This window comes from Furipterus horrens, unplaced genomic scaffold (genome assembly GCF_987537825.1).
Source record: "Furipterus horrens unplaced genomic scaffold, mFurHor1.1.pri manual_scaffold_7, whole genome shotgun sequence".
NCBI classification, from domain to species: domain Eukaryota; kingdom Metazoa; phylum Chordata; class Mammalia; order Chiroptera; family Furipteridae; genus Furipterus; species Furipterus horrens.
Window position 1 is genome coordinate 135220444 of NW_028327177.1, and position 25798 is coordinate 135246241.

Here is a 25798-nt window from a genome sequence, read left to right on the forward strand (position 1 = left end):
TTAGATGTGTTGATATACACAAATACCATTGTTACAATTGCCTACAGCATTCAGTACAGTAATATGATGTAGAAGTTTGTGTCCTTGGGGCACTAGACTCTACCATAGGTGTATAGAAGGCTATCCCATCTGACTTTGTGTAGGTACACTCTTACTTTTTAAAAATATTTACTTATTTTTTACTTTTAGAGGGGAAGAGGGGGAGAAAGAGAGGGAAAGAAATACCATCGGTGGCTTCTTGTGCACCCCCAACTGGAGACCTGGCCTGCAACCCAGGTGTGTTCCCTGACTTGGGAATTGGACCAGCGACCTTTTGGTTCACAGGCCTACGCTCAGTCCACTGAGCCACATCAGCCAGGGCAGGTGCACTCTTACGGTGTTCACACAACCATGGAATTATCTAACAATGCATTTCTCAGGACATATTTCAGTTAAGTGGCACATGACTACAGTGGTAATGTCAGTAACGACAGAACTGGCACTTAAATTTTGACTTCCAGTACAGAACCAAAAGTTGTTAAAAGTGCTTTACATGAATAGATTGACTCAGTTAATACTTTGAATTTATAAACTTGAAACTGCAATCATTCTTAACTGAGAAACTGAAGCACAGAGTTAAGTAACTTGTGCAAGGCACACAGTGAATAAATGGTGGAGTTAGGATTTGAACCGGAACAGTCAGACCCCAGACTTAGTAACGATCCTAGGTCACAGTCCAGTCAGTCAATCAGCCAGTAAGGAGACTAGGGCTATAAATTCACTAGCAGGTTAAGTTACTGCTAGTGATCGAGCCAGAATTCAGAGCATCACGAGAAGTACAATGAGCAAGCTCTGTCCTTGAGGAACATATCATCAGCTCGACGTGATGAGGTGATGAGCCGTTGAGCAAATGACTTGACTGCAAAGAGCCAGCGCTGAGAGTTGCCCTGGTCGGTGGGAGGGTTGGGGCGCAGGTGGGTCTGGCTTCGGGGAACCATGGAGAAGGGCCAGCCTCCAAGCTTCCTAGAGAGGCGCTGAGAGCGCCCATGGGTCTTGCTTCCGCCTGGGCTAAGTTCCTCCCGGCTTCCCCGGGTCCGGGTAAGCGGCCCAGATTTCACAACGTGTACCCGGGGTGGCCTGGTCCTCCTCGTCCCGGAGGCGCCGCATCCCGAGCCCGGCCCCAGCCTTCTGCGGGCAGAGGCACGATCGACCTTCCAGCCTCGAGCTGGTCTGACCGCCTGTGGCTCCGCGGTACTCGGGGTGGGGGCCATGACTGTGCTTGTCGCCTGTTTCCTGGGGTGTTGTGTTCAGATCCCGGTCGTGTCTCCTGATCAAGTCTCCATCAGCCTCTTGGACTGGGTGTTGAGCATCCTACCCCCTCCCCCTTTTCCCCATCCTTTCCGGGGCCAGAGCCTCATTTGCATTTTGTCCTGCAGCCGGTGATTGGTCCAGGGCTTGCTTCCCTCCAGGAGCCCCGCCAGGTCTTGGCTGTGATCACTAGAAGCATTCAGTGCAAGCTACTTGATAATGCATTCATACTGGGCCAGGGGTTTTCCTAAAAGCCGCGAATGCACTGCAGTTCTTGACTCTTACTTCACAGGTATTCTTTTTAGGAATTTCCAGCCTCCCCAGGCAAATTTGTAGTGTACAAAGGGAGCATTTCCAGCACCACATGTATTACTAGAGAGGGTGCATTGAGACCATCCAGACTGCCCTAAGAGTCTGTTTCCGACGGTTGAGGGAGGAAAAGCGCAAGCGTGGGAAACAAGACAGAGTTAGTCTCACTGTGGTTCTCTCTCCTCTCACTCAGCTCTGCAGGTCGTTGCTTTCCCAGAGAGGGCAGCGCCTGAAGCCAGGGGTCACCAGCCATGCTCCAGACAGTGGGGTTCCAGGTGAGCTGAGCTCTCTTCCGGCTTTCCATATTCCCACCGTACATGAAAGGTCACCAGGACCAGTGGCCTGACTGGGCCAGTCGCGTGCTTAGCTTGGCATGGGATGGATCTGTAGAGTACGGCAAAGGAGTACGGTTGATGTGGGAGAGCAGGCAAACTTGGGAGGATCAGCTTGGTTGGGAAAGAGGGAAGCACTGGGTCAAGAAATTCTCCTAGAAAGTGAGACTACGTCCTTGCCTGCTGCAGGTACGGCACACAGATGAGCAGCTCTGGCCTCACCAGTGGGCTTGTTAAAAAAGCCAGACCTCAGACCCCATTCCTGATCTCGGGAATCTACATGTGTACAATATCTGCGGAGTTAATGGGCAGGTTAGCGTTTGGGGAATAGTGTTCTGCATGACGATACACGGGAAGACCACCTCTTGAGGTTAAACAGGCAGACCATGAAGTGAGGACGCAGTGAAGCCAAAACTGGCGGCATTTGGAGGGTGTGGATTGAGGAAGGAGGTGGGTTCTGGGAGGAACGGTGGGTGGAGCTGAAGCCTGTGCCTCTGGCCCATTGCAGAGACTGCAGCTTAGCCTCTCTAAGGGCCTGTGTCCTTTGTTGGCACACACTCACCTAGCATGGGGGAGAGTTGCTTCGCCAGCGTCCTCTGTGGTAGAGGACGAATTCACGGACTGTTTTTCTCGTGCCCTAGATCATGCAATGACAAAGCTGCGGGTACCATGTAATGAGAAGGGTCCATCCCCGAGATTAAAGAGCAATGGGTGTGTGGCTCCTTTTTGTAAACATTGGATTATCCACATCTGTTTCAGCACTTAAGCCCAAATCAGTTCTGAGTCATGAAATGTTTAAACATCTGTGGGACCCCACTGTTCTCTCCTCGTGCTTTGTCTGCAGCCTAGTGGTCACTCAGGATAATGTTCCACTAAGAAAATCCTAAGTGACAGTGGCTTAAACAAGACGGAGGTTTCTCTCTCATGCAAAAGAAGCCTGGGAGAGGCAGTCCAGGGCCAGGCTGGCAGCTCCACTGTCATCATGCAACCAGGTTCCTTCTATGTTTCTGCTCCATCATTCTAGTACTTGCTCTTGTGGTCCAAAGTGGCTCTAGATCTCCAGCTGTCACATGCATTCCAACTAGAACAGGAGATAACAAAAAAAAAAGGTGTACTTCTCACGTGAGTTTGCTCTCTTCCAGGAACTTTTCCAGAAGTCCTTGATAAAAATTAGGGTTCCATTACTAAGAAAGAAATGGAAGAAAAATACACACAGCCACCCCCCCCCCCAAAATATATGGGTGACTGTCAGTCTCTGCTGCAATTTCTGAGAAACTTTTTATTTGGAATCTCCTAGATAGCTCACCCATTCTTATCTGTGGTTGTAATAAGTGCTGAGATTTACATACCACCACATGCCAGGGGATGTTTTAGTGCTTTACCTATATGAATTCATATCACCCTAATAATATTATCCCAGTTTTCCAAATGAAGAAACCAAGGCACAAAATAGCTGTTTCATTCAAGGTCACACAGCTAATGGTTATCAGAGATGGGATTTGAACCTGGGGAGTCAAGCTATAGAGCAAGATTTTCCAACCTCAATACTATTGACATTTTGGGCCAGATAATGCTTTGTTTTGGGGGGCTGTCCTGTGCATTGTAGGATGTTAAGCAACCTCCCAGCTCTACCCACTCCGTACCAGTAGAACACCCCCCCCCCTCTTCCATGGTCAGGACAACTAAAAACGTGTCCAGACGATGCCACATACGCCCTGGCGGGCACCACTGCAGCCCACTGAGAAGCACAGCTCCAAAGTCTGTGCTGTTTGCCTCTGGGCTCTGCTGCTCCTTCCCATAACCAACCTCCTCCCCATAACGGGGGTTTAACAGCCCTGCTTCATAATGGAGAAGGAGGAGGTGCTCGCAAAGGACAGGAGCAGAGTGACAGAGACGGAGCGGCATGCTGAGAAGCAAATGTGGCAGAAATGAAATAACAAAGGTGACTTGGTCACGAGAGAGGCATCTCAGAGGTGAGCAGTGGCAGCAGCTGAAATGTGAGGGACGGAGGTCAGATCCGCGCTCCCAGCTGTTGACTCAGCAGGAAGTAAAGGCAGAATATTAACATTTGGGAGCAGTGACGTGTCTGTTCTCCACCGTCCACGCAGGTAGCCACTAGCTGCGTGTTCCTCTGGAAATTAATTACAATGGGAAATGCAGGTCCTCCTTCACACCTTGAAACTTCCTGGGCAGGGTGTTATCTGACTTCCTGGATTTAGCTTCCACTGGCGATTCTGGTTGGAACCAGTCTTTGCAATGATGGCTGCACATCCCCTGGCCCTTGGGTCATTATTTCTTCCACCCCTTAGAGACTAAGCACAGAGAGAAGGCAGTTGATATGACAGACGTGAGAGCGGACAGTGCAAGTCAGGGAGAGATGTCCCAGGGAGACCGAGTCATATAAGCAGTCAGTTCACTTGAAATTTTTGCTTCCTTATTGAACCTACTAATAAATAGATAAAGAGGACTCCCTTTTGCTGCCTATTTGAAAGTGCTTAATATTACTGATTCTCATCTAAAAATGGGAATAATAGTTCTTCGCAGATGTGTTCTAATGATTGAGTGAATTGGCATAAAAACAAATGACACAGGACAAGGCACAAAGGCCTGAAGCACCTTGAGAAGGTGGATCTGGCCCCCACAGGAGGTGGGACGGGACTCCCCTGGTGCGGAGGGCAGCGGTGGCGGGCAGACGGCAGTTAGGTGGTCAGGCTGCAGGTCCATGTTCAAGGCAGGCGTCTGCCATTCTATCCTAGAGTTAGGTGGGACGGATGGAGGCAGGGTGGAAATTTGGAAAACACGTCAGCAAGGTAGGTCCCGCTCACGGAACCAGATACAGGATTGACATGATCACCAGGTAGAGAAGAACAGGTGCTGGACTGTGTGCTTGGGATGACAGTATGGGGCCGCCAAAGTGTGCCCATTGAGAAGGGGACACTGGCTGAGAACTGCCCCTGAATGGGGTGCTGCATGGCTCTCTTTGCCGGTACAAGCCTCCCGTGGGGCTCAGAGCCGTGGACCCCAGTAGATTTGTCCCTTCCTTGGAGTTCAGGCGCCTCCACTGTCCTCACACAGGGTCTGAGCAAGAACCTGTCATGTCAGGAGCCAGTGGCCTTCGAGGACGTGGCCGTGTACTTCACCCAGGATCAGTGGGCCAGCCTGGACCCTGCGCAGAGGGCCCTGTACAGGGAGGTGATGCTGGAGACGTACGCAAACGTGGCTGCCCTGGGTAAGGCCTTCTTCCTCTCTGAGACTCAGCTCCTGCCCTCAGGGCTCACGGCTTCCTCCTCAGCCATTCGGGAACCTTCGGATACCAGCAGGATTGATGCAGCTTGAGCTGACCTCTAATCCCCGGTTGCAGGGGTAGCTGATAGAGAAAGATCTAGGTTCACTTTGGTTTAAACAAAACTTCCCTCTTCCCTTTTTCTGATGGGCTGTTCTGAAAGGGGCTTTGCTCCGGGCACAGAGAGCTAGGGAGGTTCCTGGGGCATCCTCCGTCCTCCTCTCCTCTGGCTCCCGGAGGAGCCCTTGGCCCCACCTGCCCTGTGCAAGAGCCTCCGCGGGTCCCTGTGTGCACACCTCCAGCAAGGGCGGGAGCATCCTGTCCTTTCAGGTGGGGCTGGAACACGCCTCCTCCTGAGCAGAACGGTCTGAGCCTGCCTTAGAGCCCCGGATTCTCAACACGCTGCCCTCACTTAGTCTCCTGGGACAGCCGCTGCTTCTTCCACCTGGCAAAGCGGAGGGTGGCCTTGGAGGGGTCAGCTGGGCCTCTCCACAGCTTCCTGTTCCTTTGCTCTCTCCTTCAGCGGCATTTCCGTTTCCCAAACCAGACCTGATATTTCAGCTGGAGCGAGGGGAAGCACCCCGGGGCCTGCCTCCCTGGACAGCCGACGGGGGCGAGGCTCAGAGGGGCGTCTGCACAGGTAAGCAGGGCAACCCACCGCCTCCCTCTCCGGCTTTGCCTTCTCCCGTCTTCTAATGATTTAACATAAACAGGTTTTTCTTCTGTCATATGGCTGTTTTTGTGGGTGAAAATGGCTATTCTTATTGAGAAAAGTGTCTCTCACTAGAGCATCAGCCCTGAACTGGGAAAGGCCAGTCCAAAGATTTCATTTTTCTCTGGAAAGTTAAAGGATGTCAAATAGTAAAAATAGGCTTCTGTGGCTCAGTGCAGAAATATAGACACTATATAGTAAGAAGTTGGTTGTGTAAGAATATTTTACATATTTGTGTGTGTTTATATGTGAAACTGTATATAAGACTGGAATGTTTATGGATTCTTAAACACTAGGTTATAATTTAGCTTTTGAAAGAAAGGTGCTTAATTTTTGGGAATGAATGGTTTCCCTTTTTTTAAAGATATTCAATGGAGGTAAATGTAAAGAACCATCCAGAAATTTGGAGTATGGCCTTTCTCGTTCATTTGGCTGTGTTCTCATTCTCTCTCCATCCCTGTGCTCTTCAGAGCCTCTGTAACCCTTCCTCAGTCACCACACACACACACACACACAGCATACACATTCATACACACACTCACACATACATGCTCTTACACACACACGCTCGTACACACACATACTCATAAACACACTCAACACACATACACACACTCATACACACACGCTCATACAGACACTCATACACACACTCATACACACAACACACATACTCATACACACACGCAGACACACACACGCTTACACACACACTCATACACACACTCAACACACACTTTTATACACACACACGCTCATACACACACACTCATGCACACACACTCGTACACACACTCACACATATGCTCATACACACACTCGCATACACACACACGCCCATACACCCTGTCTTACCCGTGCCTTTGGGTTGACCCCAGCGCGCGGGTCATCTGGATGAAAAGCCTCTCCCGGCTGTCTGCCCGCAGCTGCCAGCGCTCCCCTCTGCCCCAGCCCCACAGTCTGTCCAGCCCGCCGAAGGCTTGAGCCAGCGTCACCCGGTAGAACTGTCCGCAGTGACTGTGCGGTATGGTAGCCCGTAGCCTCATCAGCACTCGAAATGTGGCTGGTGCAACTGAGGAACTGAATGTTTGATTTTGTTCCATTTTAATTAAATTGAAATCGCCACATGGGGCTGGCAGCCACCTTACTGGACAGTGCAGCCTTACATAATGAAAAGAACTGCCTTTTTTAGTTGCTAATCAGTGAGTTTCGAACTCTGGCGTGCATCAGTCACTTGAGAGGCTTCTTAAAACAGGCTGCTGGGCACCACCTCCAGGGACTGATTCATAGGAACTTGCATTTCTGACAAGTTTCTAGATGATGACCACCACTCTTCTTAAGAATCCCAAACCCTATTTTTTACTCTGGGCTGCAACTCATCAGTGAGTTGTGCTCAGCATTTAAAAATTAGACTGTACTTGACTTAAACAAAAGAGACCAAAAATAGTATAAGGTGTGTCATATACGCTTCACTTTCATTAAGTATATTATTTTGTGAAACTCCCGTTTCCATTTCAGTTTTGTGTATGTGTAGGCACGTGCGTGCTGGGTCAGGATCTAAACTATGATCACAGAAGCTTGAGAAACACAAAGCTAGAAGTCGCATTTGTCAGATCTTCGATGCTTAACATGGTTTCAATGTCGTAGCGCCACCAGAGAGAACACGAGGATCCCCCAACCCCTGAGGGGTCATCACCTCCAGTCCTGTGAGGCCGTTCACCAGGCGTGTCTTCTTTTCTTTTCAGAGCTAAGTCTCTCCCAGAGTACAGTTCATGGGGGTGAAACAGGGATCCTTCTGTGAACTCTTCGCAACTGGCCGAGTTATAGACCAGGTTTCCCCTGAGTCGGGCTAGTGATAGGGACCCTCTCTTTAAAGGTCACAGACTATTGTAAAGTGCTGGGACAGCCTTCACTTCCTGACTGGGCTTTGGGACCCGCTGTTGCAGACAGCATCTCTCCGCAGTCTGGACACCATGCGTTGCTAGAGCTGCTTACCCAGCAACCTCTCCTCCAGTTTAGAAATCTCTTTCCCCACCTTCTGCTTCCCCTGCTTTCCTTTGGTGCTTCCAGTTCCTGTGATTTCTCCACCCCATTCCCTTGTTTCTTTATCCGTTGGCCTCAGTGAACAGCTTCTGCTGTCTGCACTGCTTTTGTCGCCCTGAAACACCTGCCTGCCTTCTCCCCTGCCAGAGTTTTTCCTTTCCCTGCAGGGCATGGTCAGGCGGCTCTGTCTCTCTCTAAACAACGTGTATGGCAAGCTGATAATGCTTCGTCCCTTTCCCCTTCCAGTGCACATGCGTGCTTCTAATGTTTTCCGTTTATCACACCAGGTGGTAAAAGCAAGATTGAGAATGAGGAGCAAACTCCGAAGCTGAACGTTCCTAAACAGCCGGAGCGCCCCCGGCGGAGAGCGGAAACGCAGCTGGCAGATGCTTCCCAGCGCCCTCACTTCAAGGACAGCTTAGAGAAGCCACTGCCGTGTGACGCTGGAAAGAAAACAAACTCAAAGAAAAGAGACTGCCCGTGCTTGAAGGTCCAGGATCATAAAGCCTCCACCATCGAAAGAGAAGGGATGACCCGGAAATTGGAAGGAAGCAGCGCTCTCTGCCTGCTTCATGTCACACAGCTGGGCCTCCCTAGGGAGCAGGTGTGTTATAAGTGTGCTGCATGTGGCAGCTGTTTCAGTCAACATTCAGACCTTCACCGGCATCGGGGAATTCACAGCGATGAGAGGCCCTACAAATGCACAGAATGTGGGAAAGCCTTCCGATACAGCTCAAAACTGTCACGGCACCAGAACATCCACACAGGCGAGAAACCGTACTCATGTCAGGAATGTGGCCAAGCCTTCAGCCAGAGTTCCCACCTCCTCCAGCATCAGAAACTCCATGGTGGAGAGAAGCCCTACGAATGTAAGGACTGCAGGAAAACCTTCGGCTGCAACTCCAAGCTTATTCGGCACCAGCAAATCCACACTGGGGAGAAACCCTTTAAATGTAAAGACTGTGGGAAGGCTTTCAGGTGTAGCTATGACTGCATCACCCACGAGCGAGTTCACACTGGGGAGAAGCCCTATGAATGTAAGGAGTGTGGGAAAAGCTTCAGTGCAAATTCCGTCCTGATTCAGCATCAGAGAATCCACACTGGGGAGAAACCCTATGAATGCAAGGAGTGTGGCAAGGCCTTCCGCCGGAGTTCAGTGTTTCTCCAGCACCAGAGGTTCCACACTGGGGAGAAACTCTATAAATGCAGTGAATGCTGGAAAACTTTCAGCTGTAGCTCCCGCTTTACTGTACATCGGAGAATCCACACTGGGGAGAAACCTTATGCATGCCAGGAGTGTGGGAAGGCGTTCAATCAGAAAATCACCCTGGTTCAGCATCAACGAATTCACACGGGGGAGAAGCCTTACGGGTGTAAGGTGTGTGGGAAAACCTTCAAATGGAGCGCAAGCTTCATTCAGCATCAGAAGTTGCATACTAAGAAGAAACCCACCGAAGTCACGGGGCCATCTGCAGTCACTCCGCACTCTCCTTCTCCAGACCTCTCCGCCCTGCCTTCCCCACCGGTGTGCTCTGCCCCGGCCATGCCAGGGTCTCCCGCACCTTCTCCATGTGCAGGGCTACTTCCTTCCTCTGTGCCGCTCTTCATGCTGTTCCCATCTGAGATGGCCAGTTCGGCACCTGTCCAAACACTGTATTTCTTTCAGGATCTTGCTTCTCCTGGGAAATCATCCTCCCATAGCCTGAACCCTTTGTCTCACTCCCCATGAGCTCCCTCATGTTCTCAACACTCAATGTGCCTGGAGTTTTCAGAGTTTCCATGACTCCTGATCATGTGTTATTGATAGTTTTCTGGTCTTGTGTGAGGACCATGTTTGATTACTCTCTTCTATCCCCTGGGTAGAGGATGGTAGTATTTGTCCTTTACAGGGTCCAGTGTTGATCTATACCATCAGTCTGTACCTGTCTTCTGGGGATGCCAGAGTTTCAAGTTTGAAGAACATCCTGGGTTTTAGGGGTATGGCATTACAATGACATGGGCCATTGTAATTTGAGAAATGGAGGGTGAAGGAAAGGCAAAGCCCATGTGAGGAAGTAGTCAGAAAGTACCCAATGATTGCTTTCAGGATTTTAGGAGGGCCACTTGGCAGGCCAGCAGTGAGGCTCACTGTGAGGAATCTGAGTCTGGGATTTTTCACCTTGAGAATGAACATTAGGAGGATCCTGTGTGATTAAGCAACAGACAAGGATATAATCAGTGGAAAGAATATGAATGGGAGAGGCTCTGTTTTTTTCTGTTGGGTTTCTTTGCTATTTCCACCCAAAGCTTTAATTTTAGTGCCCCCTCCATTATGCAGGTATGCAAAGTGACTTGGGCTTGTGCAGTTTCGGGCACCAGAGGGAAGAAGAGAACCCCGGCAATGACTTGCTGTAGCTCCTGCCTCAGAAGAGCCAGTACCTGATCAGTTACCGCGTGTGCACGTGGACACGTTCTCATGCCTACTCCACGTCCCTATGATTCAAATCTGAATTTATGAATGGTGGTACTTTTACAGTAACTTTATAAGGACCTACTTTGGTAACACCATGAAGAGTGTAAAGGACGCCGATTTTACCAGATGTTACGATCTCCCTGGTTTGGCCATACTTCCTGGGTAGCGGTTACAGATCCTGAGCTTTCTCAGAATCGCTGCTTCAGGATAGTAGCAACATGGAAAAGTGCTTAAATGATGTGAGAATACAGTACTGAAAATGATGTTATGCTGTTATTATAACACCATAAAATTATGTCTGCCAGGGAAGGCATAGAAAAGCATTTTGGTTTGGTTTTGACCAGGTTTATTGACATACACTTCATAGACAGTAAAACTCACCCTGTTCAAGAACACAGTTTGGTGAGTTTTGACAAATGAATGCAATTATGCAACCAAGATACAGAAAATGTCCGTTACCCCCCAAAACTTCCCTCAGCACAGGGAGAAATTTAAATCATTCGTGGGATGTTCGGGATCTTTCTTTTATTTTCATTCCTTGATAAGGTTTGTGCAATACATAGAATTCAGGAGACTAAATGGCAAAAACCAAATTTACTTACCCAGTTGTGGTCAGTTTCTAGAATATGCAAATATTCTTCATCCAGAGTCATGCTAAGAAAAGCAGTTAAAATGTAGAAAATGACAATATTGTGGTTTCTTTGTCATATTTCTGACACACGCATCACTGAACATCTTCATTATTTGAGGGTTCACTCCAGTGAAAGGAAGAAGAATGAGGAAGACATTGTGTCTGGAAAAAAGTGGGTCCACTGAGGGAAAACGGTGAAGGTAGAAAAGGGACTGCTTGTTGGCAGTTTAGGGAAAGAGTCATCAACAACCATTAACAGTTAGCCTTATAGCCCTTTTCCATCCTATACCCGGATGTTATGTGCCAGGCTCAGCCTGGAGACAGATTTCAGTCAACGGTCCAGTGGCCAGTCCTGTGAATACTGATACGTGGAGAGAATCCTTGACAGTTGCAAAGACTAAAGTTTCCCATCGCTCCTGATTCACCTGCCATGTAGCTGCCTCTGGGTCAGTGCTACATGTGCTCTGTCCCTCTGGTGAGGCTGTTCTGGGAAAAAGTGGGCTCCTGTAGCATGTTTCCACTTTTCTTTTTTGACTGCCCATGATTCCACCCATCCTCCCAATTTAGGGTTTTTATTTAGGCCTATTAAATCTTTCCGATTTCTCCCTGCACCATAATACCAAATACAGGAGCTGCGTGTCTAATCATGTTCTCCAAGTTAGTCCTACTTGTAATAACAGGCTGATACTCTTCAGGTTTGTGTTACACATGTGTGTATGTATATGTGCACCCATATATGTGTGCCCACCTCGACTCATGGTAGATGTTTATTTTGATAGCTTTAGAGAAAGGGTAGTATGCAAATGTAAGTCTTTATCCTGCTATTGTTTCCGGAAATTTATTTTATTTTTTTAAAATAATGTATTTGTTTGTTTATTTATTTATTTTTAGAGAGAGGGGAAAGGAGAAAGAGAGGGAGAGAAACATCACTGTGTGGTTGCCTCTCACTCACACCCCCAACTGGGGACCTGACGTGCAGCGTAGTCATGTGCCCTGACCGGGAATCGAACCACCGACACTTGGCTTGCAGGCTAACGCACAATCCACTTAGCCCCAGCAGCCAGGGCTTCGGAAATCTATTTTAAATGATTGTTTTGCATAAACTGTGGTAGGTCAAATCTTGGTTAGGCAGCCTCCACAGTGGGCCCCACTGATTCTCACCCTGGCATTCATGTCCAGATGCATCTCACCCACCACTGGATCATGCCCTGCCTTTGATGAGTGTACACTGAGGTTATTATGGCGCATGACTTCCAAAGCTAGGTCATAAACGACATTGCAGCTTGCCTCGGCCTCTTGGATGACTTACCTTGGGTGGAAGGCTATTGCCATGTTGTGAGGACACTCAGCCATGTGCAGATACCTACATGGGAAGGGACCCAAGTCTCACACCAAGAACCAGTACCAACTTGCCAGCCATGTGAGTTAGTTACCTTGGAGGCAGATCCTCCAGCCTCAGGCATGCTTTTAGATGAGTGCAGTCCCAGGTCGCACGTGATGAAACTTCGTGAGATCCCAAGCCAGTACCACCCAGTCAAGCCACCTCTTGAATTCCTGATTCTCAGAAACTTTGAGAGATAATAAATGTATTTTGTTTTCAGCCACCAGATTTCGAGGTGATTTGTTATGCAGTCATGGATACCTAATGTACTCATGATAAGACTTCTTTATGCTATAGTTGGTCCGTAACCATGTGTAATTCCTGTGAAGGGAGTCAACTCCTGTGATAGAGCCAGATACCCAGTCATACTGTCTTCTAGCAGCGGGAGGCCAATTTTCCTGTAGCTCTGAAGTACTTGGTGAGCAGAAGCCATATATCTGGAACTGTGTTCAGGAGACATTTCACAGTGGTCAAAGTCTGTTCATGTTGGCAGCCACGCTGGCAAGAAGTGGTCCCTGGAGTAAGGCTACTGTTGACCCAGTGATTTTCAGAATCAGGGTCACTATGGTGAGGCACTAGCTAATTGACTGTTGCCTAGTGGGCGGGGCTACCACTGATTGGCTGCCCTTCAAGGGCGTTTGTCACTGATTGGCTCACATTCATAAACTTGAGGCTGCTATTATTTGCTAACTGGCAGAGGGATAGTTACCTGTGTGACCAAAGTGAGGTCATCTATTGGTTTTCAGAGCGCGCATACTGACCCGAAGTTATGTAAATTAATAGTAGTTATTTGTGACTTGATACTTGGATAAAAAGAAGTCTTCTCATTTCTTGAATATTAAAAAAACAAGTGCTTTTAATGTTTCTCTTATTTTTTTCCCTCTCGGCTAAACCTCCAGGAGCCACTGTAAGAGATTATGCACATCTTTATTTGTACGGGTATGAGTTTTTTTTTTCAGTGTTCACATTTTAGTGCAAGTGAGCCCCCACCGCCCGCCCCACCCCCAGCACTAAATTACATTTTCTTTGAAAGAATTTATTGGAAAAAGTTAAACACAGGACATTTAGGACATCCTGCCAAAGCAGTACAGGACTAAACCATTTAATACAGGGCATGTCGTGTATAGAGAGGATGCCAGGCAACCTTAGCCACCACTATTTTGGTTGTTCAATGGCCCTGCCCCCAAAAGGTCCGACACACGTACAGGTCCTAAGAAGGCGGGGGCTTTATAAACGCAGGTGGGAGTCATGGTTTACCTAAGGGCTGCCCCGCCTAGGACGCAAGCAGGGTCCTCGGCTTGGGCATCTAAGAGCTGACACAGCGGGAACCATTCTCCCCACACCTGCACAGCCCAGGTGACCCTCGGAGTAATGGCGGCCGACAGCAGCAGGGGAAGTCCATTTCCTGTGGCCCCATCTGTGCCGAGAGGTCGAGGTCTGAGTAGAGCGAGGCTGTATCCGTGCCGTGACACTCCCGTCCCGAGTCGGTCCCAACAGCGGCAGACGCCAGGAGCCCCCGCCCGCAGCCCCCACCCACGGACGGCCAGCCCCACCCCTTCCGCAGGGCGGGCCCGTCACGTGGGGTTAGGCCGTGGGGACCACCGAGGTGGGCGGCCTCCGGGCGGCCTAGAGGGGCGCGGGGCGCGCGCGCTCACTTCCGCGTCGGCGTTGTTAGCTCCCTGCTTTTCCTGGGTCGGAGAGGAGGCGTGTGGGTGCCAGCGAGTTCCGCGTGCCAGGTCCGCTCCGTGCCGACATCCTCGCTGCCCCTGGCGCCGCGTCAGCTCCCCCGCCCTGAACTCGGTCCCGATGGTGGCTCGCCCCTCCCGGACCTGGGGCTCTGGCGTCTGGGCCTCGCGGGAGCCGCCCGTGGAGGGGGCTGCGCGGCCTTCCAGAGCCCTAGTCCAGCCCCTGCCCCCCGAAGCGCGATCCTCTCTTCCACCGTTAAGAATCGGTCCCACCTCCTGCGCCCGGGGCTGATGTTTCTGTGTTTGGGCCCTCCTGCTCCCCTGGGTGCAGATCCCGGAGGGGTCTCGGTCAGCGTCACCCACGGGAACACGGTTTTAATCCGCAGCCAGCCAGCCAGCCGGCCCTGTCCCTCCTCTCCGTAGGCATCTTTCTGGGGGTCAATGTCATGGCCCCTGTCAGAGCTGTTTTAGGTTTTGAGGTTTGTTTGGACCGAGCACTGTCGGGGCAGGGCTCTGTCTTGGACGATTCGGTCCGCCTGGTGTGACGGGGCTCCGGAGCGCTCGGGCTGAGCAGGCACCTGGGGGACTGACTGCCCAGACGTCCCGCCGAGCAGCTCAAGCGAGGCTGGGGCGATCAGCCCGAGGGTCCCTGACAGTCTCCCCCCAGTGCTAGAGATGGGGAGACGGAAGGCCCTCGCGACTGGGTGATGCAGGGCTGAGCTCCTTGCACTCATGGCTTTTTCTCTTAGCTTCTAAGGTTCTTGCTTTTCCAAACTCGGGAGACAGTGCGCGAAGCCAGGGGACATCAGCCATGCTCCAAACTACTTGGCCTCAGGTGAGCCGAGCTTCCTTTCCGTCCTTTAAAGATCACATTAGCTAGGGGTCGATCAGGAAAGGACCAAGAAGGCCTAACGGGGCCAGGCTCTGCTTTTCTCTGAGTCTGTCCCCAGAGCTATGGCTGTAAATACGTGGTGGAGGAAATAAGAGTTTTGTGTATAGAGAGTGATGCATTTGGATGTGTAGATTTAAGTGTAAAAGGCGGCCCCAAGCCAAGAAATTCTCCCTTACTGTGGAAATCTAAATCATGTGCTGCAAAGAAAAGTCAGCTGCTGAGGTCAGAGAAGTTTTTCTTTTTCTTTTTTATAAATAATTTATTTGTTTGCTTATTTATTTATTTATTTTTAGAGAGAGGGGAAAGGAGAAAGAGAGGGAAAGAAACATCACTGTGTGGTTGCCTCTCACTCACACCCCCAACTGGGGACCTCACGTGCAGCCTAGTCATGTGCCCTGACCGGGAATCGAACCAGCGACACTTGGTTCGCAGGCCGGCGCTCAATCCGCCGAGCCACACCAGCCAGGTGGTCAGAGAAGTTTTTCATTGAAGAGAATGGCCCCCAAACTGGAGATGTATCCCAGAGACCAGCACTGCTCTTTCCATTTGCCTATCTTTCTTCCTTTTTTTTTAGAGATTAATTTCTTTAAAAAAAAAAAAAGATTATTTATTTATTTTTAGAGAGTGGAGAAAGAGAAGGAGAGAAACATCAATGTGTGGTTGCCTCCTGTGTGCCCCCAACTGGGGACCTGGCCCGCAACCCAGGCGTGTGCCCCAACCTGGAATTGAACCAACAACCTTTTGGTTTGCAGGCCGGTACTCAATCCACTGAGCCACACCAGCCAGGGCTCCATATGTACTTTCTAAATGCTGGGTGCGTAGTATTCAATAATTCAGATAAGTTCCCTTTTCTCATTAGCAAAATAGTCTGCAAACAAATAAGCAAGTGAATGCCATAATTACATGTTGCTAAAGTACAGTGCTTCTCAAGAGTGTGGTCCACTGGCAGCATGGACATCCTCTGGGAGCTCGTTAGAATGGCAAATTCTTTGGCCCACCCTAGACTCAACCAGTCTGAGGAAGAGGATACCCCGGGTCAGGAATCAGTTGTAAAAGCTCTCCAGTTGATTCTTGTACAGCTTCTCCAATTTGAGAAACTTCAATGAAGCTACCTCTGAAGGTCATGGTCAGGGGAGGCCTCATAGGGGTCATAACATGATGTTGAGACCTCATGTCGAGAATGGGATAGAAACAGTCTTGGGAACTACTGAAGAGAGAACTTTCCAGAGAGAAGGACAGCAAATGGAAAGCCCCTGAAGTGGGGGAGAAATCGGGGTGTTCTTCAGAAACGGAGAGAGGTCAGAGAAACTTGTTCCGTGTGAGGTGGGAGAAGTAGGCACAGGTCTTAGAGGTCACTCTGAAGACTTTGGTTTCTACTCTGGGTTCATCCGGAAGGCACTGAAGTATTTTAAGCAGGGAAGGTGACATGGTTAGATTTATATATTAAAAAGGTTTTCCATCCCTTAGTGGTGAGTTGTTTGTGGAAGGGTGTTTAGCCAGTTGGGTGCAAATTGCAGACCAGGTAATAGATTAGTTGTCCTTGTTTTCTTTTTTTTTTTTTAAGTAGACTTCAGTTTTTTAGAGAAGCTTTAGGTTCATAGCAAAGTTGAGTAGAAAAAGCAGTTTCCATGTGCTTCCTGCCTCCACACATGCATAGCCTCCCCCATGATAGACATCCCCACCAGAGTGGTTCATTAGTTACAATTGATGAACCTACACTAACACATCATTATCATCCAGAGTCCACAGCTGTATGTTCTGTGTGTTACAAATGTGTAATGACGTGTCCACCATTATAGCCTCATACAGAGTGGTACTGTAGTATCATGCAGAGTATTTTCATAGCCCTGAAAATCATCTGGGCTGTACCTATTTCTCCCTCCCTCCCTGGCAACTATTGATCTTTCAAAATATCTACCTAGTTGGAATATTACAGTGTAGCCTTTTCAGATTGGTTTCTTTCACTTAGTCATATTCATTTAAGGTTCCTCTATGACTTTTCATGGCTTGATAGCTTGCTCGTTTATTTGTTTGTTTATTTTTTAAATCCTCATCTGGGGGATATATTTATTAATTTTGAGAGAGAGAGAGCAAGAAAGAAACATTGATTGTTTGCCTCCCATATGGGACGACATTCTAACTCACTGAGCCGCCCACCCTGGTGGTAACTTTCTTTTTAGTGCTGAAAAGTAGTCCATTGTCTGGATGCACCACAGTTTTTTATCCAGTTACCTACTGAGGACAATTGTGATTGCTTCCACGTCTTGGCAATTATGAGCAAAGCTATCGTAAACATCTGTGTGCAGGTTTTTGTGTGGACATAAGTTTTCCACTCATTTGGGAAGATACCAAGGAGCGTGATTGCTGGATCGTATGTGTGGTAAGAGTCTGTTTAGGTTTGTGAGAAACTACCACACTGTCTTCCAACGTGGCTGCACCAGTTTGCATTCCCACCAGCAGTGGACGAGGGTTCCTCTTCCACATCCTCCCCGGCATTTGGTTGTCCGCGTTCTGGATTTGGCTGTTCTGATACATGTGTACGTGGCATCTCGTTGCGTCAGGCTGCATTTCCCAGATGACATATGATGTTAAGTCTTTACATATACTTATTTGCCATCTGCATGTCTTCTTCGATGAGGTATCTGTTCAGGTATTTTGCCCGTTTTTTTTATTGGGTTGGTTCACTTTCTTACTGTTGCGTTTGAAGAGTTCTTTATCTTTGGATAATAGTCCTTTATCAACCCCCCCCCCCCAAATATTTTGTCTCTGTCTGTGGCTTGTCTTCTCATTTCTCAAAGTGTTGTCCTATTAAGGTATGGTTTAATCCCCCCTTGTCATTTCTTTCAAAAATTTTTTTTCTTCAAAACATTTTTAGGTAACCTTTCACACTTACTTTTTCAGATAGCTTAAAAAAAATCCTCACTCAAAGATATGTTTATTGATTTTAGAGAGAGAGGAAGGGGTGGGGGGAGAGAAACATCTATTGATTGCCTCTTGTACGTACCCTAACTGGGTATCGAACCCGCAACCTAGGAATCAAACCCATAATCTCTCCTCTACGGGTGACGCCCCAGCCAACTGAGCCACCTGACCAGGACTGTAGTGGCTTTAAATGATCGCCCACCCCTGCGTGAATCTTGTTGATTCTTCTGGTGGGGGAGTGGATTTTACTGAATTCATAGGCAAAATTGGAGATAAACTGACTTTTTACAAACTTGATTCTTCCCGTTCAGAAACACTGTATGCTCCAATATATTTAATTTTTTAATTTATTTTAATAAACATTCAGTTTTCTTCATCCTGGTCTTGAACATTTTTGTTAGGTATATTCTTAGCTATTTTTATAGCAATGGCATCTTACTTTCTCCCATTTTATCTTCTAATTATTTGTGATGGTGTGTAGGAAAGCTAATGATTTTGGTTTATTTATCCTATACCTAGCTGACTGAACAAGCTGTTTTGTCAGTGTTAAGTGTTTTTCATTCATCCCGTGGCTCTTGGATATTTTTGGGCAGATACAGTCTGCCCTCTGTATTTGCGGGTTTCTTATCTGCGTGGTCGATCAGCCATGGATCAAAACTATTTGAAAGGAAAGTTATGCTGTTGCTCATGTGTCCTGCATGGTTAGGCCTATGATGGTGGCGTCCGTACTAAACACGTACAGACTTTTTATTATCATTAATTTCTACCAATACAGTAGAACCACTACTTCCATAGCATTTACATTGTATTAGGTATTATAACTAGTCTAGAGATGGTTTAAAGCATATTGGAGGATATATATCAGTTATATGAGCCCTGGCTGGTTTGGCTCAGTGGATTGAGCGTCGGCCTGCGAGCTAAGTGTCGCTGGTTCGATCTTCCAGTCAGGGCACATCAGAGAAGGAAAACTCTGACTCCAAAAAACCTCTGCTGCCTTGTGGCATACCTCTTCAGGGGAAAGGCTAAGGGAGTAAACCCCGACAGAAAATCCGGAGCTGGAGTCCCTAAGGCGGTTCGTCTCGAGAGACGATGGTGTAGCTTCTTAAGAGTCTATCTGCACCGCCGAGAATGGCTGTGCAGTCCGACTCGGGAGTGACACGGTATCTGTCTCCTCCCGTGTTGAATCGACATCTTGCGATGACACTGGAGTGCCCTCTCCAGTGAAGCTGAAGCTACAGAGCCTGGGCAGGGTGATATGGAAGGTCTGCTGTTGCCCATGCAGCAGACCCCCCCTCTCTTCGCAGCTGAAGGGTCCAAGGGAAAGACGGAGTCGATACAGCTTGGGTTCAGGTGCGCCGCAGGAGTTGCCGGTGTTGACTACAATGTCAAACCGCCTTAGGGACTCCGGCTCCGGATTTTCTGTCGGGGTTTACTCCCTTAGCCTTTCCCCTGAAGAGGTATGCCGCAAGGCAGCGGAGGTTTTTTGGAGTCAGAGTTTTCCTTCTCTGATGTGCCCTGACTGGAAGATCGAACCAGCGACACTTAGCTCGCAGGCCGACGCTCAGTCCACTGAGCCAAACCAGCCAGGGCTCATGCAAATACTATACCACTTTATATAAGGGACTTGAGCATCCTCAGATTTTGGTGTCTGGTGGGCGGAGGGGGGTTGGGGGGCTGGAAACAATCCGCTGCGGATGCCAAGAGGTCACTGTAGTTATTTCATCTGCAAAGCAAAGATATTTACATTTATTCCTTTTCTATATGCTCCTTTTCCAGCCTTTCACAGGAAGTAGAAGTCAGCTCATGGTAAATTATCTGCCACCAAGTTTAATGGATATGCTCTGGCATCTTCCTGTTAAGGTGGTGTTCGCTGTCGTTTTCTGATCCTCTTCATAAATTTAGAAAGTCTTACTTGTGGTCAAACCATTTTTGAAGTTAATTCTTTCAGCATATTTATATTAGGCACGAGGCAATATACTGCGTGCCAGTAAACCAGGGAGGAACAAAACAGAATTCCTGCCTTGTGGCCTTACGTTCAGCTGGGGAGAGGTAGACAATAACAAGTCCCCTTCGCTCCTGGGAAGATGGCGACGATCCCCGGCGGCAGAGAGGGACACGCACCTTACGGGGGCATGGGTCTGTGCCCAGAGGCAGAGCCCTGCCACCCTTGTGTGAAGACAGGTGGTTCATTCAGCGCAGGAGCTGGAGCAGGCGGGCGCAGGTTTTGCTCAGTCGGAGCTAGCTTTCTGATCAAGTGCGAAGGTGCAGAAAGAAATGGGCAGGATGCTGGGGAGGCCTTTGAGGAGTGATCCTCTGCTCACAGCGGAAGGCAGTGGGGAGGACTGAGGAGGAGCTACGTGCAGGGAACAGATGGGGCTGTGCGGGAGCTTGAGATGGGTGGGGACAGGGAGGGTGGCAGCTGCCTGCAGTGGTTGGGGTACGGAAACGAAGGTGACCAGAGTGTGAGGTGCGTGCCGTAGGATGTGCCAGAGAGACATGGGTTGAGCAGTCACCAGGCAGAGAGCCCCAGAAGCCAGGCTATGAGGGGAGGGTGGCAGTGGGGGCCCCGGAGCTGCGCAGATGGGAGAGGGTTGGGGTTCCGTGTTTGGAAGTGGGGGCACCGGCTGAGGGTAGGCCCCAGGCTGGGTGCTGCATGCTCTTCTGGAGAGCAGGCCTTCCACCAGGCTCCGAGCTGGGGACCCTCTGGTGCAGGCTGCATCCTCCTGCCCCTCACTCGGAGCTTGAGCAGGAACCTGTCATTTCAGGAGCCAGTGGCCTTCGAGGACGTGGCCGTGTACTTCACCCAGGATCAGTGGGCCAGCCTGGACCCTGCGCAGAAGGCCCTGTACAGGGACGTGATGCTGGAGACGTACGCAAACGTGGCTGCCCTGGGTAAGGCCTCTCTTGGTGGTGCTTTGGAATAGTTTGACGTCTTCCTCAGATACTTTGGGGGTCTTAGTAGCCCTTAGGTTTGGTGGCTGCAGGGGGTCTGCAACCAGCCTCTGGAGATGCTGAGTGGGGACGTCCCTGGTGCCCTTTGGGTTTGAAACTGGACATCCTTCCATCTCAGTGAAGAGTGTGCTTTGGGGCCCTCAGGGGAAGGACTTGCTGGTGCCCTAGATGACCCCTCCATTTCTCCATATTTCCACTGCCCTAGGGCTGTGGGCCTCCCTTTTGAGGAGGGGTCCCCCAGGATGTCAGTACATATATCCTTCCCAAGGGGATGTCCTTTCTGCCCCGTCAGGGCAAGGCGGGGATTTCTTCCCCTGGAGGACGGCTGGCTGTCTCCCTGTCCCGCCCTCGGAGCACTCTGGAGCCTTCGCTCCGAACCCCTGGCTGGCCCACTTGTCTCTGGGGTGGTGCATTTCTCGCCCCTCCCCAGCTGGCCCACCATGGGGTGGGCCGTGAGTGATCTCAGGAACTGTGCTGGGTGCCTGCCTCAGCTTGTCTGTCTTTCCTTCTTGCTGAAGTAGCATTTCCGATCCCCACACCTGTTCTGGTCTCCCAGCTGGAGAGAGGGGAGGCAGCTTGGGGCCCCGATCCCTGGCAAGCAGAGGCTTGGAGCTGCGACTGTCCAGGTGAGTGAGAGAAGGCAGCAGTGCCCGGCTTTGCCTTCTGGGTTTACTGGGAATGCTCTTTCTGCAGCAGAAAACAAGGCTCCCTGTTGTCCGTAAGGCAGTGCTCGGGCACTCGGACCTCTGCCAACTTCCAGCCCCGAGCACAGAAAGACTGTCCCCAGGGGCACTTGGCCACGCGCTTTCTGCACACGTACATGGCTGTCTTCCCCCAGAAAGCCGTGACCCAGGAGCTCCTAAACCACGTCTTTTCTCACCAGCGGAAATAGTAATTTTATGCCATTTTTTTTGGCAGAGAAGTAGGGCTTCGGCCATATCTTAGGGAAAATTTGCTTCTGTGGGTCAGACTGATTTATTTGTGCCACTCCCATGGGGTTTAGTTTAACTTGCCCTTTTTGTGCATTTTAAAGTTTCCTGTGCCATAATCTTTAGGTTTACATTGTATTTGTCTTACATGGGGCTGCACAGGAGAAGGAAAGGGATACCTGTGCCCCCCAGCCCACCCCACGGCACTGAGCACATGCATGCAGCCGACCCTTTCCCCGAGACCGCGTACCAGTCCTGGGAGCTTTGGAGTACTTGGTTTTCTTCCCTTTTGAAAGAAAGTTCCACGCCTCACTTCTCACACATACCGGTGATTTTGTAAATAATGGTTTGTTTAGCAGTAACACCACTGTGGGCTGGAGCTCTCCAATTCAGCTCCTGTTCCAGCCGACTTTCTGTGACAATCTTTTATCCCAGAGTATTATGTGGCCCGTTCCAGAATGGAATTATTCGGCTATTATGTAGAATTTAGAATTCAGGGCAGTTTCCTGGCCTGTGGGGATGGGGTGGGGGTGGGGGCATTGTGATCTGTCCTTTGCTCCTTTGTGTTCCCAGCCTGCTCTGCCGCGCTAGATCTGACGTCTCTGCGGTCTCACTGGTCTTTCCCTCTTCTGGGTCCCTCTCTTTGCTCATTTTTCCGTGTCTGCTGATCCCTCTTACCTGTTCTTTCTTTTCTCTCTTTTCCCCGCTCCTGCCTTCTTCCCCTGCCATTCCTGAGGTTCTCATTCTGCCCATTTCACCTGCTTTAGATTTTCCCTTAGTCTTCCTCACAGGAGGCACTTCCTGCTCTGTTTCCAGTGGCATTACTTCTCCAGTTGTATGTCACTTGTTTTTCTTTTTCTCTCTATTTTATGGATGCTGATAGGCATTTCATGGGTTTATTTATTTATGATTTTGAGAGTACATTTATTAAAGCTGGGCACAGAAACAGGGAGGGCTCAGGGAGAAGCCACAGAGAGGCCTTGGAGACAGGGGCAGGGCTGAGCCCGGGACGAGCTGCTGCTGCTCACTGCTCCCCTGGTTGCAAGTCTCCTGGGGTCCCTTACAGTTTGGGAGATGTGTCCCTGAGAGAGTAGGAGAGGGGGAAGGGAAAGGTGTGGGCGTGCTCCCAGAACGAGGAGCGTGCTCTTGGGTATATTTTAAAAAATCACATCCTACAAAAGAAAATTAGGACCCCTGGATCCTGTTTTCTGTGCAGCTCAATAATTCAGACACCTGTGGTTTCTCTGATCAGGTGGTGAGTCCCGGATCAAGGGTGAAGAGCCAACTGTAAAGCAAGAGGCCAGGGTGCCGGGAGGCGGACTCCTCAGAGACGTTTCTCAGCACCTCGGTTTTAAAAGCAAGGCCACGTGGCAGACTTTCGGTCTGAATCCGAACCTGATACTTCGAGGAGGGATGAAGTTCTACGAGTGCAAAGAATGTGGGAAAATCTTCCGCTACAACTCCAAGCTCACTCGGCATCAGATGAGCCACACGGGGGAAAAGCCCTTCAAGTGTAAGGAATGCGGCAAAGCTTTCAAGTCCAGCTATGACTGCATTGTGCACGAGAAGAACCACAGCGGAGGAGGGCCCTACGAGTGCAAGGACTGCGGCAAAGGGCTGAGCTCCAACACGGCCTTGACGCAGCACCAGCGGATCCACACCGGAGAGAAGCCCTACGCGTGCCGGGAGTGCGGGAAGGCCTTCCGCAGGAGCGCGGCCTACCTGCAGCATCAGAGGCTGCACACGGGGGAGAAACTCTACAGGTGCAAGGAGTGCTGGAAAGCCTTTGGCTGCAGGTCCCTGTTCGTCGTCCACCAGAGAATCCACACCGGGGAGAAGCCCTACCGATGCGAGGAGTGCGGCAAGGCCTTCACGCAGAAGATAGCCTCCATTCAGCATCAGAGAGTGCACACCGGAGAGAAGCCCTACGGCTGCCGGGTGTGCGGGAAGGCCTTCAAGTGGTACGGCAGCTTCGTTCAGCACCAGAAGTCGCACCCCGTGGAGAAGCAGCCGGTCCCGACGGGTCCCCAGTGGCCCTCTTCGGCCTCGTCGCCCGGTCCTGTCCAGAGTCCGCGCTCGGCTCCGGCTGCGGCCGGGCCCTCCCTGACCTTTCTGCAGGCCGTGCTCCTTCCTCCCTCTGGGCCTGTGTTCGTGCTGCTGCCCGCAGCTGGGGCGCCCCCGCCGCCTCTCCAGATGGTGCGCGTCTCCCAGGGCCGCGCTCCCCTTGGCAAGCCTTGGCCCGTTCATCTCGCCCCTTCTCACCCCTCCTGAGCTTTATCTTGCCCCTCCTGTGGCCCTCACGCCCAGCACATCCCCACGATAATTTCAGTTTCATTTGTATTTTTTCCCTCACTTTACATGCGTTTCAACTGTTCCAGCATACACGCCATTGTAATCCGTATATGCCGAGACTGTGTTTACATGTTTTGTTTTGGAAATGGAAGTACTTAACCTTGGCATTGGCCCCGTTTAGACTCGAACAGTAATGGCTGTATCTGCACTGTGGGCAGGGGGCAGGGGGCAGGGGTACGGCTGGTCTTAGAAGGAATGTCAGAGAAGTTCGGGACAGAACGCGTATCTGTATTAGGCCATTGGTACAGCCTGCGAGGCGTGGGCGTTCTTCACTCCTGCGGGAGTAGAGAATTAGAATAAATTGGCAACAACAGGCTTTAGAAAGCAATGCAGATGGTTGAGCGGACCGAGATGGTGTGTAAGTGCCATTGGAGTTGCATCGCCCCCGGCTCATCACGGAGGATCTCACACGTCTGCGCAGAGGCTCGTGTGAAATAACCAGTGAGAACGGGTGTGTGTGCGGGGGCAGCGATTGTCTTACGATCGGCGGCAACCCTCCCTTTCATCACGCAGTATTTCCCTTTAGTTCTGCTCTTTATATTTAGATATTTTTTAACTCAAGTTTTCTAAGTAAATATACACCAAGGCATTTGTCTTGGTGCCATTCATTGCGTAAGTTTTTCTCGGTGGGCATTCTGGTTTTCTGTGGGCAAGTGCTGCTGCTAAGCTTTATTTTCTCTAGATAGCAGGAACTGTGGGTATGAATTAGGCAAGTTGCTATAGAACTAGAAGCCACCTTGTAGAGCCAACTCTGGGGAAATCTGAATAAGTCTCTGAAATTGTTGTTAAGGAATAAAGGGGGCTGTGAAATATCACATGAAGTCCAGTTGTAAGGGTGGGTCATATCTTTCCCATAAATGAACCAGTAATCAGTTATAATTTCATTTCAGTGGATCCACTTACTAGTTACAATGGATTTGTGGTGTTACAGGAAATTTTAATTGGAGAAAACTTTCTGTTTACATTAGTCCCTCACTATATTGCAGTTCATTTATTGCAGCCTCACTGTATCGTGGGATTTTTAAAAATATTGTATTTAATTATTTATCATGGATTTTTTGCTGTATCGCGGGATTTTGCGGTACTGTATACGTATGTTGTTGAAGTTACGTAGGTTTAAGAGTGTAGGATAAATGTAAGGTTCCTACTTCGCGGGGGTGTCTGGAACTTAATACCTGCAATAAGTGAGGGAATACGGTACTCCACTTGGCTACCTCCACAAGAACACCTTCAATATTAATAATGATGAGAATAGATACTTCCCTGGTACTATTTAACATTTAAGCACAATGCACTGCAAGTTAGATGCTCTGTCTCAGGTTTGTCTATAAAGAAACTCCAGAGATGGTAAACGACCCTGTTAAAGGTCGCTGGTATTGATGCCCACTTTCAGCTCTGATGTTAACTCTTAAGAAAAACAATCTCAAACATAGCACGAGTTTTCCATGTATCATGTAGTTACATGAAGCAATTTTTTTTTTTTTTTTGCTGTTGTTTTGCAGGTAATCTTAGTGTTGAGTTGTAATTTGGTCTTCAGTGACTACTAGCAAATTGCTTAATTCTGGGAGGACGGGTGTCTATGAAATCGTATAAGTGTCAGTAATGAGTCTCAGATGTATGAGCATAGGCAGTGGCA

At 49.5% G+C, this 25798-nt stretch overlaps 2 protein-coding genes and 1 long non-coding RNA gene across 5 annotated transcripts; all 3 read left to right on the plus strand.

Moving 5' to 3' along the window:
- The first annotated feature begins 1022 nt into the window (after positions 1-1022).
- LOC150005294 (uncharacterized) lies at positions 1023-2405 on the plus strand. The gene is made up of 3 exons (XR_016512434.1): positions 1023-1077; positions 1790-1871; positions 2118-2405. It is a non-coding gene; the product is annotated as an uncharacterized LOC150005294 (long non-coding RNA).
- A 2343-nt stretch (positions 2406-4748) lies between these two features.
- On the plus strand, positions 4749-11185 carry ZNF619 (zinc finger protein 619). 2 transcript variants are annotated; one of them, XM_090284553.1, is made up of 4 exons: positions 4749-5157; positions 5735-5851; positions 8254-9344; positions 10284-11185. In XM_090284553.1, the coding sequence occupies exons 1-4, from the start codon at positions 4887-4889 to the stop codon at positions 10386-10388; spliced, it is 1584 nt and encodes a 527-aa protein (XP_090140679.1). In that variant the 5' UTR covers positions 4749-4886; the 3' UTR covers positions 10389-11185. The 2 variants fall into 2 exon arrangements, with proteins under 2 accessions (XP_090140679.1, XP_090140678.1); XM_090284552.1 differs by lacking the exon at positions 10284-11185 and having other exon boundaries at positions 8254-9731.
- Positions 11186-14006: 2821 nt separating this feature from the next.
- ZNF621 (zinc finger protein 621) lies at positions 14007-25649 on the plus strand. Of its 2 annotated transcripts, none has more exons than XM_090284554.1 (5): positions 14007-14166; positions 14865-14950; positions 20695-20821; positions 21400-21507; positions 23063-25649. In XM_090284554.1, the coding sequence occupies exons 2-5, from the start codon at positions 14927-14929 to the stop codon at positions 24079-24081; spliced, it is 1278 nt and encodes a 425-aa protein (XP_090140680.1). In that variant the 5' UTR covers positions 14007-14166; positions 14865-14926; the 3' UTR covers positions 24082-25649. The 2 variants fall into 2 exon arrangements, with proteins under 2 accessions (XP_090140680.1, XP_090140682.1); XM_090284556.1 differs by having other exon boundaries at positions 21403-21507.
- The last annotated feature ends 149 nt before the right edge of the window (positions 25650-25798 follow it).

Bases quoted from the DNA above. Each gene is read 5' to 3' on its own strand.
- ZNF621 (XM_090284554.1), top strand. From the start codon at position 14,927: ATGCTCCAAACTACTTGGCCTCAG. The intron at 14,951-20,694 runs GTGAGCCGAGCT...CTGTCATTTCAG, and splicing joins TCCAAACTACTTGGCCTCAG to GAGCCAGTGGCCTTCGAGGA. The intron at 20,822-21,399 runs GTAAGGCCTCTC...TTCTTGCTGAAG, and splicing joins CGCAAACGTGGCTGCCCTGG to TAGCATTTCCGATCCCCACA.
- ZNF619 (XM_090284552.1), top strand. From the start codon at position 4,887: ATGGGGTGCTGCATGGCTCTCTTTGCCGGTACAAGCCTCCCGTGGGGC. The intron at 5,158-5,734 runs GTAAGGCCTTCT...TCTCTCCTTCAG, and splicing joins CGCAAACGTGGCTGCCCTGG to CGGCATTTCCGTTTCCCAAA. The intron at 5,852-8,253 runs GTAAGCAGGGCA...TTATCACACCAG, and splicing joins TCAGAGGGGCGTCTGCACAG to GTGGTAAAAGCAAGATTGAG.